The 14,451-nt window shown below is 44.3% G+C and overlaps 1 protein-coding gene across 2 annotated transcripts in view; it reads left to right on the forward strand.

Annotated features, from left to right (window-relative positions):
• rhbdf1a (rhomboid 5 homolog 1a (Drosophila)) overlaps nucleotides 1-14,451 on the forward strand; it is a 308,833-nt gene that overhangs the window by 160,009 nt on the left and 134,373 nt on the right. For both annotated transcript variants that reach the window (XM_072559432.1, XM_072559434.1), the window contains exon 5: nucleotides 12,753-12,889. In XM_072559432.1, coding sequence (XP_072415533.1) covers nucleotides 12,753-12,889 — 137 coding nt within the window. The remainder of the gene's footprint in view (nucleotides 1-12,752; nucleotides 12,890-14,451) is intronic.

Genomic DNA, 14,451 nt, shown 5'->3' on the forward strand with positions numbered 1-14,451 from the left:
TATGTGTAAAACAAGATCTACCTTTTTAAAGGAAGTGATATGTTGAATTTTTTCCTCAGCATCCCGTCCTCCCAAAGTTGTCTCCTACTGTGATGCAGCAAAGTTTGTGAACTGGTATTCTTGATAAATCAGAAAAAAAAACCCTCAACTATTGCAAAGATTACTTTATTATCCTGTCCAATTATAATGGTTTTTAGGGTATTTAATTCAACGTAAATATTCTTGTTCAATTAAGTGGCCACACAAAATATCGACGGTCAATTTAATTTCAAGTCAATTTCTCCTCAAATACCATGACATCTGAGTAGTCAGTTGAGGATGCACATGAGAAGGCTCTCGCTTTAAATAAAATTTACCAGCAAAGGTTGCATTATTATTAAGGGACTCATGCTGTAAATAAATTTATGATGGTGATATGTATACCAGCTGCATTAAGTTACTATCACTTACCGTGTGTTTTACATTGACTATGCAGAACTCTTGATCAACCAGCACACACCTGGTCCCGTTGGTGATGGTTATTCAAAACATTTACTGTACTTCTCATTTTAAACAGGAGAGTAATTTTAATGGTGAGTCTTCAGTTTGTGCATATTTGCACAGGAACAGCAGAATTGAATAGGTTCTTTGTCATGTAGGTTAAAAACAATGACTGCAGATGCTGGAAACCAGATTCCACACCCTTAACAATTTCTCCTTCGAATCCTCCCACTTCCTCCAGACCAAAGGGGTAGCCATGGGCACACGTATGGGCCCCAGCTATGTCTGTCTCTTTGTTGGCTACGTAGAACAGTCGATCTTCCGTAATTACACTGGCACCCCTCCCCACCTCTTCCTCCGCTACATTGATGACTGCATTGGCGCCATCTCGTGCTCCCACGAGGAGGTTGAGCAATTCATCAACTTCACCAACACATGCCACCCTGACCTTAAATTTACCTGGACCATCTCTGACACCTCCTTCCCCTTCCTGGACCTCTCCATCTCCATCAATGACGACCGACTTGATACCGGCATTTTTTTACGACTCCCATAGCTACCTGGATTAGACCTCTTCCCACCCTACCTCTTGCAAAAATGCCATCCCATATTCCCAATTCTTCCACCTCCTCCGTACCTGCTCCCAGGAGGACCAGTTCCACCACAGAACACACCAGATGGCCTCCTCCTGTAGAGACCGCAATTTCCCTTCCCACGTGGTTAAAGATGCCCTCCAACGCATCTCGTCCACATCCCGCACCTCCACCCTCAGACCCCACCCCTCCAACCGTAACAAGGACAGAACGCCCCTGGTGCTCACCTTCCACCCTACCAACCTTCGCATGAACCAAATCATCCACCGACATTTCCACCACCTCCAAAAAGACCACCCTACCACCAGGGATATATTTCCCTCCCCACCCCTTTCCGCCTTCCGCAAAGACCGTTCCCTCTGTGACTACCTGGTCAGGTCCACGCCCCCCTACAACCCACCCTCCCATCCTGGCACCTTCCCCTTCCACTGCAGGAATTGCAAAACCTGAGCCCACACCTCCTCCCTCACCTCCATCCAAGGCCCTAAAGGAGCCTTCCACATCAATCAAAGTTTTACCTGCACATCCACCAATATCATTTATTGTAACCGTTGCTCCCGATGCGGTCTCCTCTACATTGGGGAGACTGGATGCGTCCTACCAGAGCGCTTTAGGGAACGTCTCCGGGACACCCGCACCAATCAACCACACTGCCCTGTGGCACAACATTTCAACTCCCCCTCCCACTCTGCCGAGGACATGGAGGTCCTGGGCCTCCTTCACCGCCGCTCCCTCACCGCCAGACGCCTGGAGGAAGAACGCCTCATCTTCCGCCTCGGAACACTTCAACCCCAGGGCATCAATGTGGACTTCAACAGTTTCCTCATTTCCACTTCCCCCACCTCACCCTAGTTCCAAACTTCCAGCTCAACACTGTCCCCATGACTTGTCCTACCTGCCTATCATCTTTTCCACCTATCCACTCCACCCTCCTCCCTGACCTATCACCTTCATCCCCTCCCCCACTCACCCATTGTATTCTATGCTACTTTCTCCCCACCCTCACCCTCCTCTAGCTTATCTCTCTCCGCTTCAGGCTCTCTGACTTTATTCCTGATGAAAGGCTTTTGCCCGAAACGTCGATTTTACTGCTCCTTGGATGCTGCCTGAACTGCTGTGCTCTTCCAGCACCACTAATCCAGAACCTTTGTCATGTAGTCTGTCCTGTATAATATAACGTTCTGGGTTCTGAGGACAATGGTATCACAAGTTTCTGAATAGGCGAAAGATGAACACCCACACAAATTGACTTTCAAACAGTTAGTTCTTTCATGGGATGATAAACTAGTTATCTGTTTTATATTAACAAATAAAGGAAATTTTAGCCGCATGCAGCTTTCTGTATAAGGTTTTGTTCAGGTTGTTCGTATTGGATTGATTTCCTGTCCCAGATTCGTAGAGGGTGACTTCTCCTTTGGGATATTGTTTGCCTGCATAACAATGAGCTTATACTGTGTGTCTGTTTTTATAGCTGTAGGTCAGGTATGATCTCCAGTTCCGTTAGAGGTACAGGTCCTGTGCCCTGAGATGGCAATCACTGTCTTTGATTTGTTCTGGGAGAATAGAGAGCTCATCCATTGATGCATAGACTGCACATCATGGGGAGAACATTCAGAACTGCAGTAGGCAATTGTGCACAGGCATGGAATTATCCCAAACAGTTAATCATTGGAGACATCAAGGATGTAAACATGAAATTAAAATCAAAAGAGTGTGAAGTAACAGAGACAAGAAGCAAATTCACAGTTTAGAGTATTAATGTTTTAGTCAACAAGGTAAGGGGTGGCACAGTGGCTCAGTGGTTGGCACTGCTGCCTCCCAGCTCCAGGGACCTGCTCTGGGCGATTGTCTGTGTGGAGTTTGCACATTCTCCCCGTGTCTGTGTGGGTTTCCTCCGGGTACTCTGGTTTCCACCCACAGCCCAATGATGAATTGGTCAGGTGAATTGGCCATGCTAAATTACCCATAGTGTACAGGGATGTGTGCATTAGTCTGGGGAAATCTAGAGTAATAGGGTAGAGGAATGGGTCTGGGTGGGATACTCTTCAGAGGGTCGGTGTGAACTTATTGGGCCAAATGGCCTGTTTCCACACTGCAGGGAATCTTATTTTTTTTTAAAAATCCTTGCTGCTTCAACTTATGGACATTTTTATATGTCATGTCCACCCAGTTAAATTTACCGTTAAGAACTTTGAGTGAAGATCTGCCCCCAGTGAAACTTTTTCTCTCTATCCGGCACATTGAAGTCTTGGCTGTCTCCAGGGCTCAGGCCTAGTGATCTACTTTATCTGCAGGGCGTGGAATAAAAAAATGTGTGGTCAATCAGCCATTGATCGTGTGATTAAAGGAAAATTGTGATCTGCAGCTTGTTTATTTTAGTGGATTAGAGAGTTGAGAATAATAACGCTGCTGCTCTGTTTATGGTGCACATCTTTGCAAAATTAAGAAAACAGGAATGACCACATGTGTTTGTGTCGACAGAACATGTTTGATTTTAATTACAATGGGAAACAGATGCTTACTGATGGCAGGAGTACAGGAGTTAATAGGATTATCGTATTCAAAATAATTTCCTCCATTCTATGTGCCCATGCACCCACCCTATCCTCAAACCATATTTCCACCCCCCACCCCCACCCACCCCCCCACACCATGTTAATATGAAAGCAAAATATTGTAGATGCCGGGAATTGAAAATAAAACTTTGAAATGCTGGAAATACCCGGGAGGACAGGCAGAATCTGTGTGGAGAAACGAGAGTTAATGTTTTAGTGCTGCATTTTTCCATCATGTTCTATTTACATTACCAACCCATGATGGTTTTTCCCAGCCTGGCGTGGCCTCAGCCTGAGCCTCCAGATTTGAGGTGATTCCAGAGTAGGCTCCCAGGCTCCAGAGTCTTGAGGTGAAGCCTGGCTCAGTCTGGAGTCAAGGCCCAGTGTGGAGCGGGGGCTGGGTGCCCGGGTGGAGCGGGGGCTGGGTGCCCGGGTGGAGCGGGGGCTCGGTGCCCGGGTGGACAGGGTTGGAAGGACCGATGTTCTGAACTTCTTTCGCCTCCGTTTTCTCATTTATTCACACAATCTGCAATTCATTTTAGTGCCTGCTCCAGAGTCCCAGTGGGATTAACTTTGAATATTTGACTCCCTTTCCTTGTTAAATTTTGTTAATAGAATGGCCATGATAGATTCAGTTGCTGTGAGTCCAAGATAGCAAGATCTTCAGGCAGCACCTTCCAAACCCACAACCACTTCCATAGAGATGGACAAGGGGTAGCGCATATGTGGAAACGTCATAACCTTCAAGTTCCCCTCCAATACACTCACCATCCTGGCTTGGAAATCTATCGCTGTTCCTTCATTGTCACTGGGTCAAAGTCCTGGGATTCCCTCCCTTAAGGGTTTTTTGGGTCAACCCACAGCAGGTGAACAGCAATGGTTCAAGAAGGTAGCTCACCCCCCACCTTCTCAAGGGCAACTAGGGACGGGGCAATAAATACTAGCCCAGCCAGCGATGGCCAGATCTCGCATATGAATAAAGAAAGTTTTAAATAAAGTTAAGGCAACAGATTTCTTTCCCTATAAGAATGAGTGAACGAGATGGATTTTTCCAAGAATCACCAGTGTTTGTCTTTGGATTAGCTCATGTTTTATTTCAGAACTTAAATTTCACCATTTGCCATGGTGGGATTTGAACGTGACCCCAAAGTGTCCGTATGGAGTTCAGGTTTGCCAGTCCCTGAGACTACTGCTGTGTGGTACAACAAACCTAGACAAGAAGCCAGTGACTCTAGCCACCCTGCCATCCATTTAAAGACATCTCTGAGCTGATGACCAGACTACTCCAGCCCTTAGGCATTGTGGTCGCCCACAAACCTTTCACCACACTGAAGCAGCTCTTGATGAATTTAAAGGACCCCGTACCACCAACCAGCATAACGTGCATCACATACAAAATACCCGGCAAGGACTGCAGCAAACATTACATTGGACAGATGAGCAGGAAGCAGGGTACATGAGCACCAACTAGCCACTGAAAGGACATGACCAACTATCACTGGTATCCATACACACAGACAACGAGGGACACCAGTTCAACTGGGACCATCCATCCATCCATCCTGGGACAGGCTAAACAAAGACACACATGGGCATTCCTGGAGGCCTGGCATTCAAACCGGATCTCCATTAACAAATATATCAATTTGCACCCCATTTACCAACCTCTCAGAAAAAGAACCGGACGTGACATCACCCACCACGCCAGACCAAGGCGCATAAATAGAAAGCAGAACCGAATACCAGTGCTTCATTGAAGGCTCACTGATGATGTTACCGAGCATGGTGACAAAATGTCTGAGAACAAATTTACCAGCTCAGCGAGCAAACTTACAACATCCAATGGCCTTGTGGAATGAAAGATCTCTGAGCAGGAAAGTTCGTTATTACAGCTTCCCAGTGTTTTTCTACTAGATTAGCTGTGGTCCGGTCCCATCAGCTAAAATGGGAAAAGAAGAAATACTGGAACCTTTCACTCTCCAAATTAGTATTTGTCTTTATTTTGAGTTTCCTTGTTAAAAATCACAACACCAGGTTATAGTCCAAAAGGTTTAATTGGAAGCACACTAGCTTTTGGAGCGATGCTACTTCATGAGGTGGTTGTCCTCCGAAAGCTAGTGTGCTTCCAATCAAACCTGTTGGACTATAACCTGGTGTTGTGTGATTTTTAACTTTGTACACCCCAGTCCAACACCGACATCTCCAAATCTTGATTTTCCTTGCTTCTTTTGTGATTTTTGTGTGAGGTCAACATGTTGGGATGCTAGCAAATGAAACAAAGCAGCCGCCTTTAACCAGTGTTCTTCAATTCACAAAGCTACCCTTTGTGTCATCATAATGATTGATCTGCCAGAAAGAGGAGTTTTGGAGGTCATATAAATGCACTAACAGACAGCACCAATGAATATGAGCATGTTTTATGCTGAGATGAACTTTTGAGAAATGTCTTTAATGAGATTCTGGGTAATCCAAGATGGAGACTGGGAAAAATTTCTGGCTGTAACAGCTGCTCCTTTTTTTTTGAGGTATTTTAGGCATTGGAGGTGACTTCCTCGAATTCCAGGAAGAGCAATTACTGTTTTATATGCTGTTGCATTGTTTTGGAACTTTGGGGGGAAAAAAGTCAAAACAACAGCAGTTTTAAAAGGGAGAAGAACAGACAAAGGAAGCACATGGTGAGGACAGTGCAGGAGAGAGAGAGAGAGAACCTGCACAGTTACTGCCTTTACTGTTTTGAATTCATGTATCGCTGGACATCGGAGTGCATCTGGGAAAATTAACAAACAGTGACGTTCACAACTAATCTTGGAGGAACCTGTTTGGGTGAAGTTCACAGCACAGAATCAGATAAGTTAATCATTGTTTTAAGTGTGTCCAACAGAGAGGCTGCAGTAGTGAGTAGAGTGGGTTCTTTCTTAATTATATGGTTTTGGAGATATGTCTCTTGATTAAACTTAAAATATAAGCCATAACTATTAATTTAACCTGGGGCAGTGTTTTGTAGAGGAATAAGACAGTGTTATTTTCTGGGTCTGCAGATTGTGAAGGAGCAAAAATGACCTTTTAGTAGAGTGATATGTACTGCTTGTTAGATGTGGGCATTTAAAGAGAGTTTAAGGGTTACTGCGGATTATATCTGCCATAAGATTAGTCTCCAACAGCATTTATTAGATCGAACTGATCGGTTGGAGAGATAGATAGAAGCGATGTGGAATTTGCAATAGCAACAGTATGTGATGGATGGCAGTTATAGGAAGGGGGGAAAGTCACAGATACAGTCACATAGATGGGTTAACTCCAGGAAAGGTAAGAGAGGTTGGCAGCTAGTGCAGGAGTCTTTTGTGGATGTACCCATTTCAAACAGGTGTGCTGTTTGGGAAAATGTAGGGGTTGATGAATTCTCAGGAGAACGTAGCACGAACAGCCAAGTTTCTGGTATATCTCTAATGCAATGAGAGGTATGTCGGCTTCCAAGAGATCAATTACTTTAGGGGATTCTGTGTTTCTGTGGCCAGCAGCGAAAAAGCAGAATGGTGTGTTCTTTCTCTGGTGCCAGGATCAAGGATGTCTCAGAGAGGGTGCAGAATGTTCTCACAGGGGAGAGGGACCAGCAAAAGGTCATTGTCCACATTGGAACCAACGACATTGGCAGGGAAAAGGTTGAGACTCTGAAGGGAGATTACAGAGAGTGAGGCAGAATTTTAAAAAGGAGGTCCTCGAGAGTAGTAATATCTGGATTACTCTCTGTGCTATGAGCTAGTGAGGGCAGGAATAGGAGGATAGAGCAGATGAATGCATGGCTGAGGAGCTGGTGTATGGGAGAAGGAGTCGCATTTTTGGATCATTGGAATCTCTTTTGGGGTAGAAGTGACCTGTACAAGAAGGACGGGTTGCACCTAAATTGGAAGGGGACTAATATACTGGCAGGGAGATTTGCTAGAGCTGCTCGGGAGGATTTAAACTAGTAAGGTGGGGGGCTGGGACCCAGCGAGAAAGTGAGGAAAGAGATCGATCTGAGACTGGTGCTGTTGGGAAAAGGAGCGAGTCAAACAGTCAGGGCAGGCAGGGACAAGGTAGGACTAATAAGTTAAACTGTATTTATTTTAATGCAAGGGGCCTAACGGAAGGTAGATGAACTCAGGACATGGTTAGGAACATGGGGATGGGATATCATAGCAATTACAGAAACATGGCTCAGGGATGGGCAGGACTGGCAGCTTAATGTTCTAAGATACAAATGCTACAGGAAGGCAAGAGAGGAGAGGGAGTGGCATTTTTGATAAGGGATAGCATTACAGCTGTGCTGAGGGAGGATATTCCCAGAAATACATCCAGGGAAGTTATTTGGGTGGAACTGAGAAATAAGAAAGGGGAGATCACCTTATTGGGATTGTATTATAGACCCCCTAATAGTCAGAAGGAAATTGAGAAATAAATTTGTAAGGAGATCTCAGCTATCTGTAAGAATAATCGAGTGGTTATGGTAGGGGATTTTAACTTTCCAGACATAGACTGGGACCGCCACAGTGTTAAGGGTTTAGATGGAGAGGAATTTGTTAAGTGTGTACAAGACAATTTTCTGATTCAGTATGTGGATGTACCTACCAGAGAAGGTGCGAAGCTTGACCTACGTTTGGGAAGTAAGTCAGGGCAGGTGACTGAGGTGTCAGTGGGGGAGCACTTTGGGGCCAGCGACCATAATTCTGTTAGATTTAAAATAGTGATGGAAAAGGATAAACCAGATCTAAAAATTGAAGTTCTAAATTGGAGAGAGGCCAATTTTGAAGATATTAGGCAAGAGCTTTCGAAAGCTGATTGAGGGCAGATGTTCGCAAGTAAAGGGACAGTTGGAAAATGGGAAGCCTTCAGAAATGAGACAACGAGAATCCAGAAAAAGTATATTCCTGTTAGGATGAAAGGAAAGGCTGGTAGGTATAGGGAATGCTGGATGACTAAAGAAATTGAGGGTATGGTTAAGAAAAAGAAGGAAGCATATGTCAGGTATAGACATGATAGATCGAGTGAATCCTTAGAAGAGTATAAAGGAAGTAGGTGTATACTTAAGAGGGAAATCAGGAGGGCAAAAAGGGGACATAGCTTTGGCAAATAAAATTAAGGAGAATCCTAAGAGTTTTTACAAATAAATTAAGGACAAAAGGATAACTAGGGAGAGAATAGGGCCCCTCAAAGATCAGCAAGGCGGCCTTTGTGTGGACCCGCAGAAAATGGGGGAGATACTAAATGAGTATTTTGCATCAATATTTACTGTGGAAAAGTATATGGAAGATCTAGACTATTGGGAAATAGATGGTGACATCTTGCAAAATGTCCAGATTACAGAGCAGGAAGTGCTGGATGTCTTGAAACGGGTAAAGGTGGATAAATCCCCAGGACCTGATCAGGTGTACCCGAGAATCCTGTGGGAAGCTAGAGAAGTGATTGCTGGGCCTCTTGCTGAGATATTTGTATCATCGATAGTCACAGGTGAGATGCCAGAAGATTGGAGGTTGGCAAACGTGGTGCCACTGTTTAAGAAGGGTGGTAAGGACAAGCCATGGAACTATAGACCAGTGAGCCTGACCTCGGTGGGCAAATTGTTGGAGGGAATCCTGAGGGACAGGATGTACATGTATTTGTAAAGGCAAGGACTGATTAGGGACAGTCAACATGGCTTTGTGTGTGGGAAATCATGTCTCACAACCTTGATTGAGTTTTTTGAAGAAGTAACAAAGAGGATTGATGAGGGCAGAGTGGTAGATGTGATCTATGTGGACTTCAGTAAGACATTCGACAAGGTTCCCCACAGGAGACTGATTAGCAGGGTTAAATCTCATGGAATACAGGGAGAACTAGCCATTTGGATACAGAACTGGCTCAAAGGTAGAAGACAGAGGGTGGTGGTGGAAGGTGTTTTTCAGACTGGAGGCCTGTGACCAATGGAGTGCCACAAGGATCGGTGCTGGGCCCTCTACTTTTTGTCATTCACATAAATGATTTGGATGCGAGCATAAGAGGTACAGTTAGTAAGTTTGTAGATGACACCAACATTGGAGGTGTAGTGGACAGCGAAGAGGGTTACCTCAGATTACAACAGGATCTTGATCAGATGGGCCAATGGGCTGAGAAGTGACAGATGGAGTTTAATTCGGATAAATGAGGGGTGCTGCGTTTTGGGAAAGCAAATCTTAGCAGGGCTTACCATTAAGTAGATAAGGTCCTAGGGAGTGTTGCTGAACAAAGAGACCTTGGAGTGCAGGTTCATAGCTCCTTGAAAGTGGAGTCGCAGGTCGATAGGATAGTGATGAAGGCGTTTGGTATGCTTTCCTTTATTAGCCAGAGTATTGTGTACAGGGGCTGGGAGGTCATATTGCGGCTGTACAGTAAATTGGTTAGATCACTGTTGGAATATTGCGTGCAGTTCTGGTCTCCTTCCTATCGGAAAGATGTTTTGAAACTTGAAAGGGTTCAGAAAAGATTTACAAGGATGTTGCCAGCATTGGAGGATTTGAGTTATTTTGAGAAGCTGAACAGGCTGGGACTGTTTTCCCTGGAGCATCGGGGCTGAGGGATGACCTCAGAGGTTTATAAAATTATGAGGGGCATGGATAGGCCAAATAGACAAAGTATTTTTCCCTGGGGTTGGTGGAGTCCAGAACTAGAGGGCATAGGTTTAGGGTGAGAGGGGAAAGGTATAAAAGAGACCTAAGGGGCAACCTTTTCATGCATAGGGTGGTACGTGTATGGAATGAGCTGCCAGAGGAAGTGGTGGAGGCTGATACAGTTATAACATTTAGAAGGCATCTGGATGGGTATATGGATAGGAAGGGTGTTGGGGCATATTGGCCGGGTGCTGGCAGGTGGGACTAGATCAGGTTGGGATATCTGGTCAGCTTGGATGAGTTAGACTGAAGGGTCTGTTTCCATGCTGTACATCTCTGAGGAAGGGTGTGTGTGTGTGTGTGTGTGTGCGCGCGCGCGCTTCTGTTCAGTGGGTGTATATGGGTCCAACACTGAAGAGTCTATATCATTACACACTCGATGCAAATAAAAATAGTTCAAAAAGCATATCACGGTGCTCAATACTCTGCAATATCATGGTGAGAATGCTTGACTCTGCTGGTGCAAGTTAAGTTGGTAGCAACCTGTCAGATTGCTTGATATTGTATTTGAACTCGAGTCAGTAGGAATGTAAGTTCGATGTGAAAGCAAACAGTTCTACAATACCGGGTTTTATTTCCGCTCTTCCTATTATGGAATATCACTTTGATAGCTGTTTTTCAAATCATTTGTTTTTGGTTCAAAGGTCTGCTGATGGGTGATAAACCAGTTTGTTTCTACTCAGTCAAGTGTCCATGCAATTTATTTTGCACCTCAGTTAAATTGACCTTGGTCACCTCCGATTTCAAGAAACCAATAGCCAATCTTCTATGTTAATGTTCTATATTCTCAGTAACCTCCCTGTACAACTCCTTTATACTGTACTCTCTTTAGTATGATTGCATCCTTTTCTGTAATCGTGTCCAGACTGTATGCAGTTCTGCTGATTTGGAATGACCAGTTCTAACGTAACCTCTCAACTTGTGTGCTCTAAGGCCTGGTCGATTTCTCTCCTGTTTTGACCACCTTTATCAACCTGTCCTCCACATGCAAGTATGTGGTCATAAGCTTCAAGGTTCGTCTGTTCCTTCAGACTTCTCCAAAGTCCTGCCATTTGTTGTGTGTTCTTTTGCCCTGTTTTCCCTCCACAACCTCTGGCATCTTCCCCACCCCAGCTTCTGGTACATAAAGGGCAAATTGCCAAATATTTATCTTGAAAGGACTTGCAAAAAAAATCTAGACAGCTTGCCTAAAGGTAACATTGGCAAAAAGGAGAGTCATCCATTCAGCTAAAATAGCATGGGGGAATGCAGGTACTGCTGGTGGGTAGTGAGGGTGGGGAATGATAAAAGATTGGCAGAGGCAATGTAAGATCATGAGCTGGGGAGCTTGTTGCTGGAGCTTGCTTCGGGAGTCAGTAACATAATACCTGATGAGATTGTAGCATTAACTCCACTTCCCTGCCACCATCCCTCCACCGTCCCGAATAAAGTCTCCCTCCCAAGCCAATCACGTTCCTGCTGAATTCGGGTTTGAGTATATGCAATGACCAATCTCTGGCTTTCACTGGGAAAGTGAGGCGACCAACAGAAGAGCTTTCTCCTTCCTTCCATCTTAGATGGGAGACCTCTTTGGTTTTGCTTTGAACCGTGCCTCCTCGTTCTAGTTTTCCACATGAGAGGAAACATCCTCCCAGCATCTTACCTATCAAGGCCCCCTCTTGTCTCCTTCAATTAGCTCAATTCTTTCTTCTGATTTCCAATAAGTATTGTCTCAGTCTTTATCCCAGGAGTCTACCTTGTGGAAAAACCTTCCAATGTAAGTATATGCCTCATATAAATGAAGTGATCAAATCCATTGACAGTACTTACATTAATGTCCTGTGTAGCTACAGAAATACTGCCCTACTTTTATAGTCTATTGTTTTCGCAATTAAAGGCCAGCAGTTTGTTTTTGCTGGTTGACTATTAGGTTTCTGCCGAAACGCACGTTGATGTTGCCCTATTATGAAGTAATTCCAGCTGTTAATTGGGTAATTTGCCCTGTCCATCACACAAGCCAACCTTCCACCCATTGACCCCTCCTATACTACTTGTTCCCTTAGGCAGCGAGCACCATTAAAGGCCCCTCCAATCCCATCCAACTTCTTCCGTCAGGCAGAAGATACTAACCTTAAGCCCACATACCAACAGGTTCAAGAACAGCTTCTTCCCCGCTGTTACTAGACTTCTGATCGGACTTCTCAACTTTCAAATCTAATGTTGAGCTTGGTGTTTGTGCACCTCCTCTGCAGCCGGAAGTTTGTGTTCCTCACTGTGTTCTCTCACCCTATGATCTTTGTATGGTATGTACTGAACACAAAACAAAACTGTTTACTGTACCTAGTGACACGAGACAATAATAAATCAAATCAAATCAAACAACTATGCCTCTCTATCTGTGCAGAGGAGGTGATGGATGTGGCTGGTGAATTTAAAACTAACTCTTCTTTTTAAATGGAAGTAACATCCCTTTTGCTTTATTTTAGGGCCAGCCTCCAAGACATCAACCATTTCTGCGAAGTGTCAGCATGCCCCCTGAAAGCACAAGATTATCTTCGCCGCCGAATGAACACAGGCGGACTGCATTTCAAAGACAGACCTCCATAACACAGACCATCAAAAGGTAAGAGTCTTTTTGAAATGTTTGGGAAACCCTCTCTCATCGTTTTGTAAGGCGAAGCCCTCTTGATTTGCTTTGACTCAGTGACTTGTAGACTGGGAGATTGTAACACTGTAAATACTTGTATAGTTCAAGATTGGAATGAAGGCAGTTTCCCCTCAGGCAAGCTTCTGTCGCAAGCTGTTTACTGCAAAAATAGTTCCTAAACACACTGCTACTGTTATTGAAGCCCTTCTTTCCAAGTTTTGTATTTTCTTGACATGAATTAACATGATGTGTGATTTTAATGACTTCCCCATCAGTTTCTGTAACTGGGTTAAGAAAATAAATGACTAAACTACAAGAAGATTCAAATGCTTTAAACTAACTGGAGCCTGGTGGGAGGATAACGGTGTTTATTCAGTAACTGTTACACCCATAGTATTCAGGTTGTGACTGCTTCTGAAGTAGACTATTATAAGATGGGGAAATCAGGGCAAGTTGAATTGTGCTTTTCTGTTTTCAGTGAATATGACGCAGGTCAGTCTATCTCCACCTTCCCTCTTTAATCTGAGAAGTATTAAGGTTCCTGTCGGAAGTGTATGGTTGCTGGGCCAGGTAGTCAGCACATAAAAAAGCATGGCATGAATAGACAAACAATTAATATATTTTTTCTGTCAGGATTCATTGTTTCTGTGTAACTTTCTCTCCTGGAAGGAGCCAACCCCACAGGCTGTCATGAGCGCGCTGATTTGTACAGACCTGATTGGAACATGTGGCGGCTATAGTTTGGCAGTTCTGATGAACCTACCTTCCCCTTCTGAAGGTGTTGCTAATGCGCTTCATTATTAATTGCAGCCCTCTGGCACCTCACTCAATGCTTGCTCTTTGCAAGGCCTTAACCCTCCAGTGTGTGTACACTTAACTCTGGAGCAGAAACTTCATCAAATCGCAGACTGAAAACAAAAACAGAAGTAGTTGGAAAAGCTCAGCAGGCCTATCGAGCATCTGTGAAGAGAAATCAGAGTTAACATTCTGGGTCCAGTCACCATTAACTCTGGTTTCTCCTCGCCTGAGCTTTTCCAGCAACTTCTGTTTTTGTTTCTGGTTTGCAGCATCTGCAGTTCTTTCACTTTTTATTGAGTAGACTGAAAGTTTCAAATTGAATCATTTTTTGTACACCTTAGTTGATTTGTCTACTTGTAGGCTGCATAATGTGGTTTTTTTAATGTTGTTTACTTCAGTCACTGCATTTAATGCTGAGTCTAGTTTCTTGTGGCTATTTTTACATGTTTATTACAGAAAAGAGGCCTTATTGGCGATAGCAGTAAAACTGGCAGCAGCAAGACCATGTACAACTGGCCGCGCTGTCAGAATACAGCAGACTCCTAAAATGAGGCTTTCACTATCATTTGGTGCTAATGTGTCTTGGTGTAATTTTTATTCAGTGCAAAGTGTTCTGCTTTCAGATGAAGGTAAAGTTGCACAGGCTGCTGTTTCATTAGAGAAATGACTGGTCGTAGTTTGAACTGAGGGTCACCACATCTGGGGAGGGGGGGAGGGGGAGGTTGAGGAGGAGGATCCTT

The sequence above is a fragment of the Chiloscyllium punctatum genome, chromosome 40, assembly GCF_047496795.1.
Source record: "Chiloscyllium punctatum isolate Juve2018m chromosome 40, sChiPun1.3, whole genome shotgun sequence".
NCBI classification, from domain to species: Eukaryota; Metazoa; Chordata; class Chondrichthyes; order Orectolobiformes; family Hemiscylliidae; genus Chiloscyllium; species Chiloscyllium punctatum.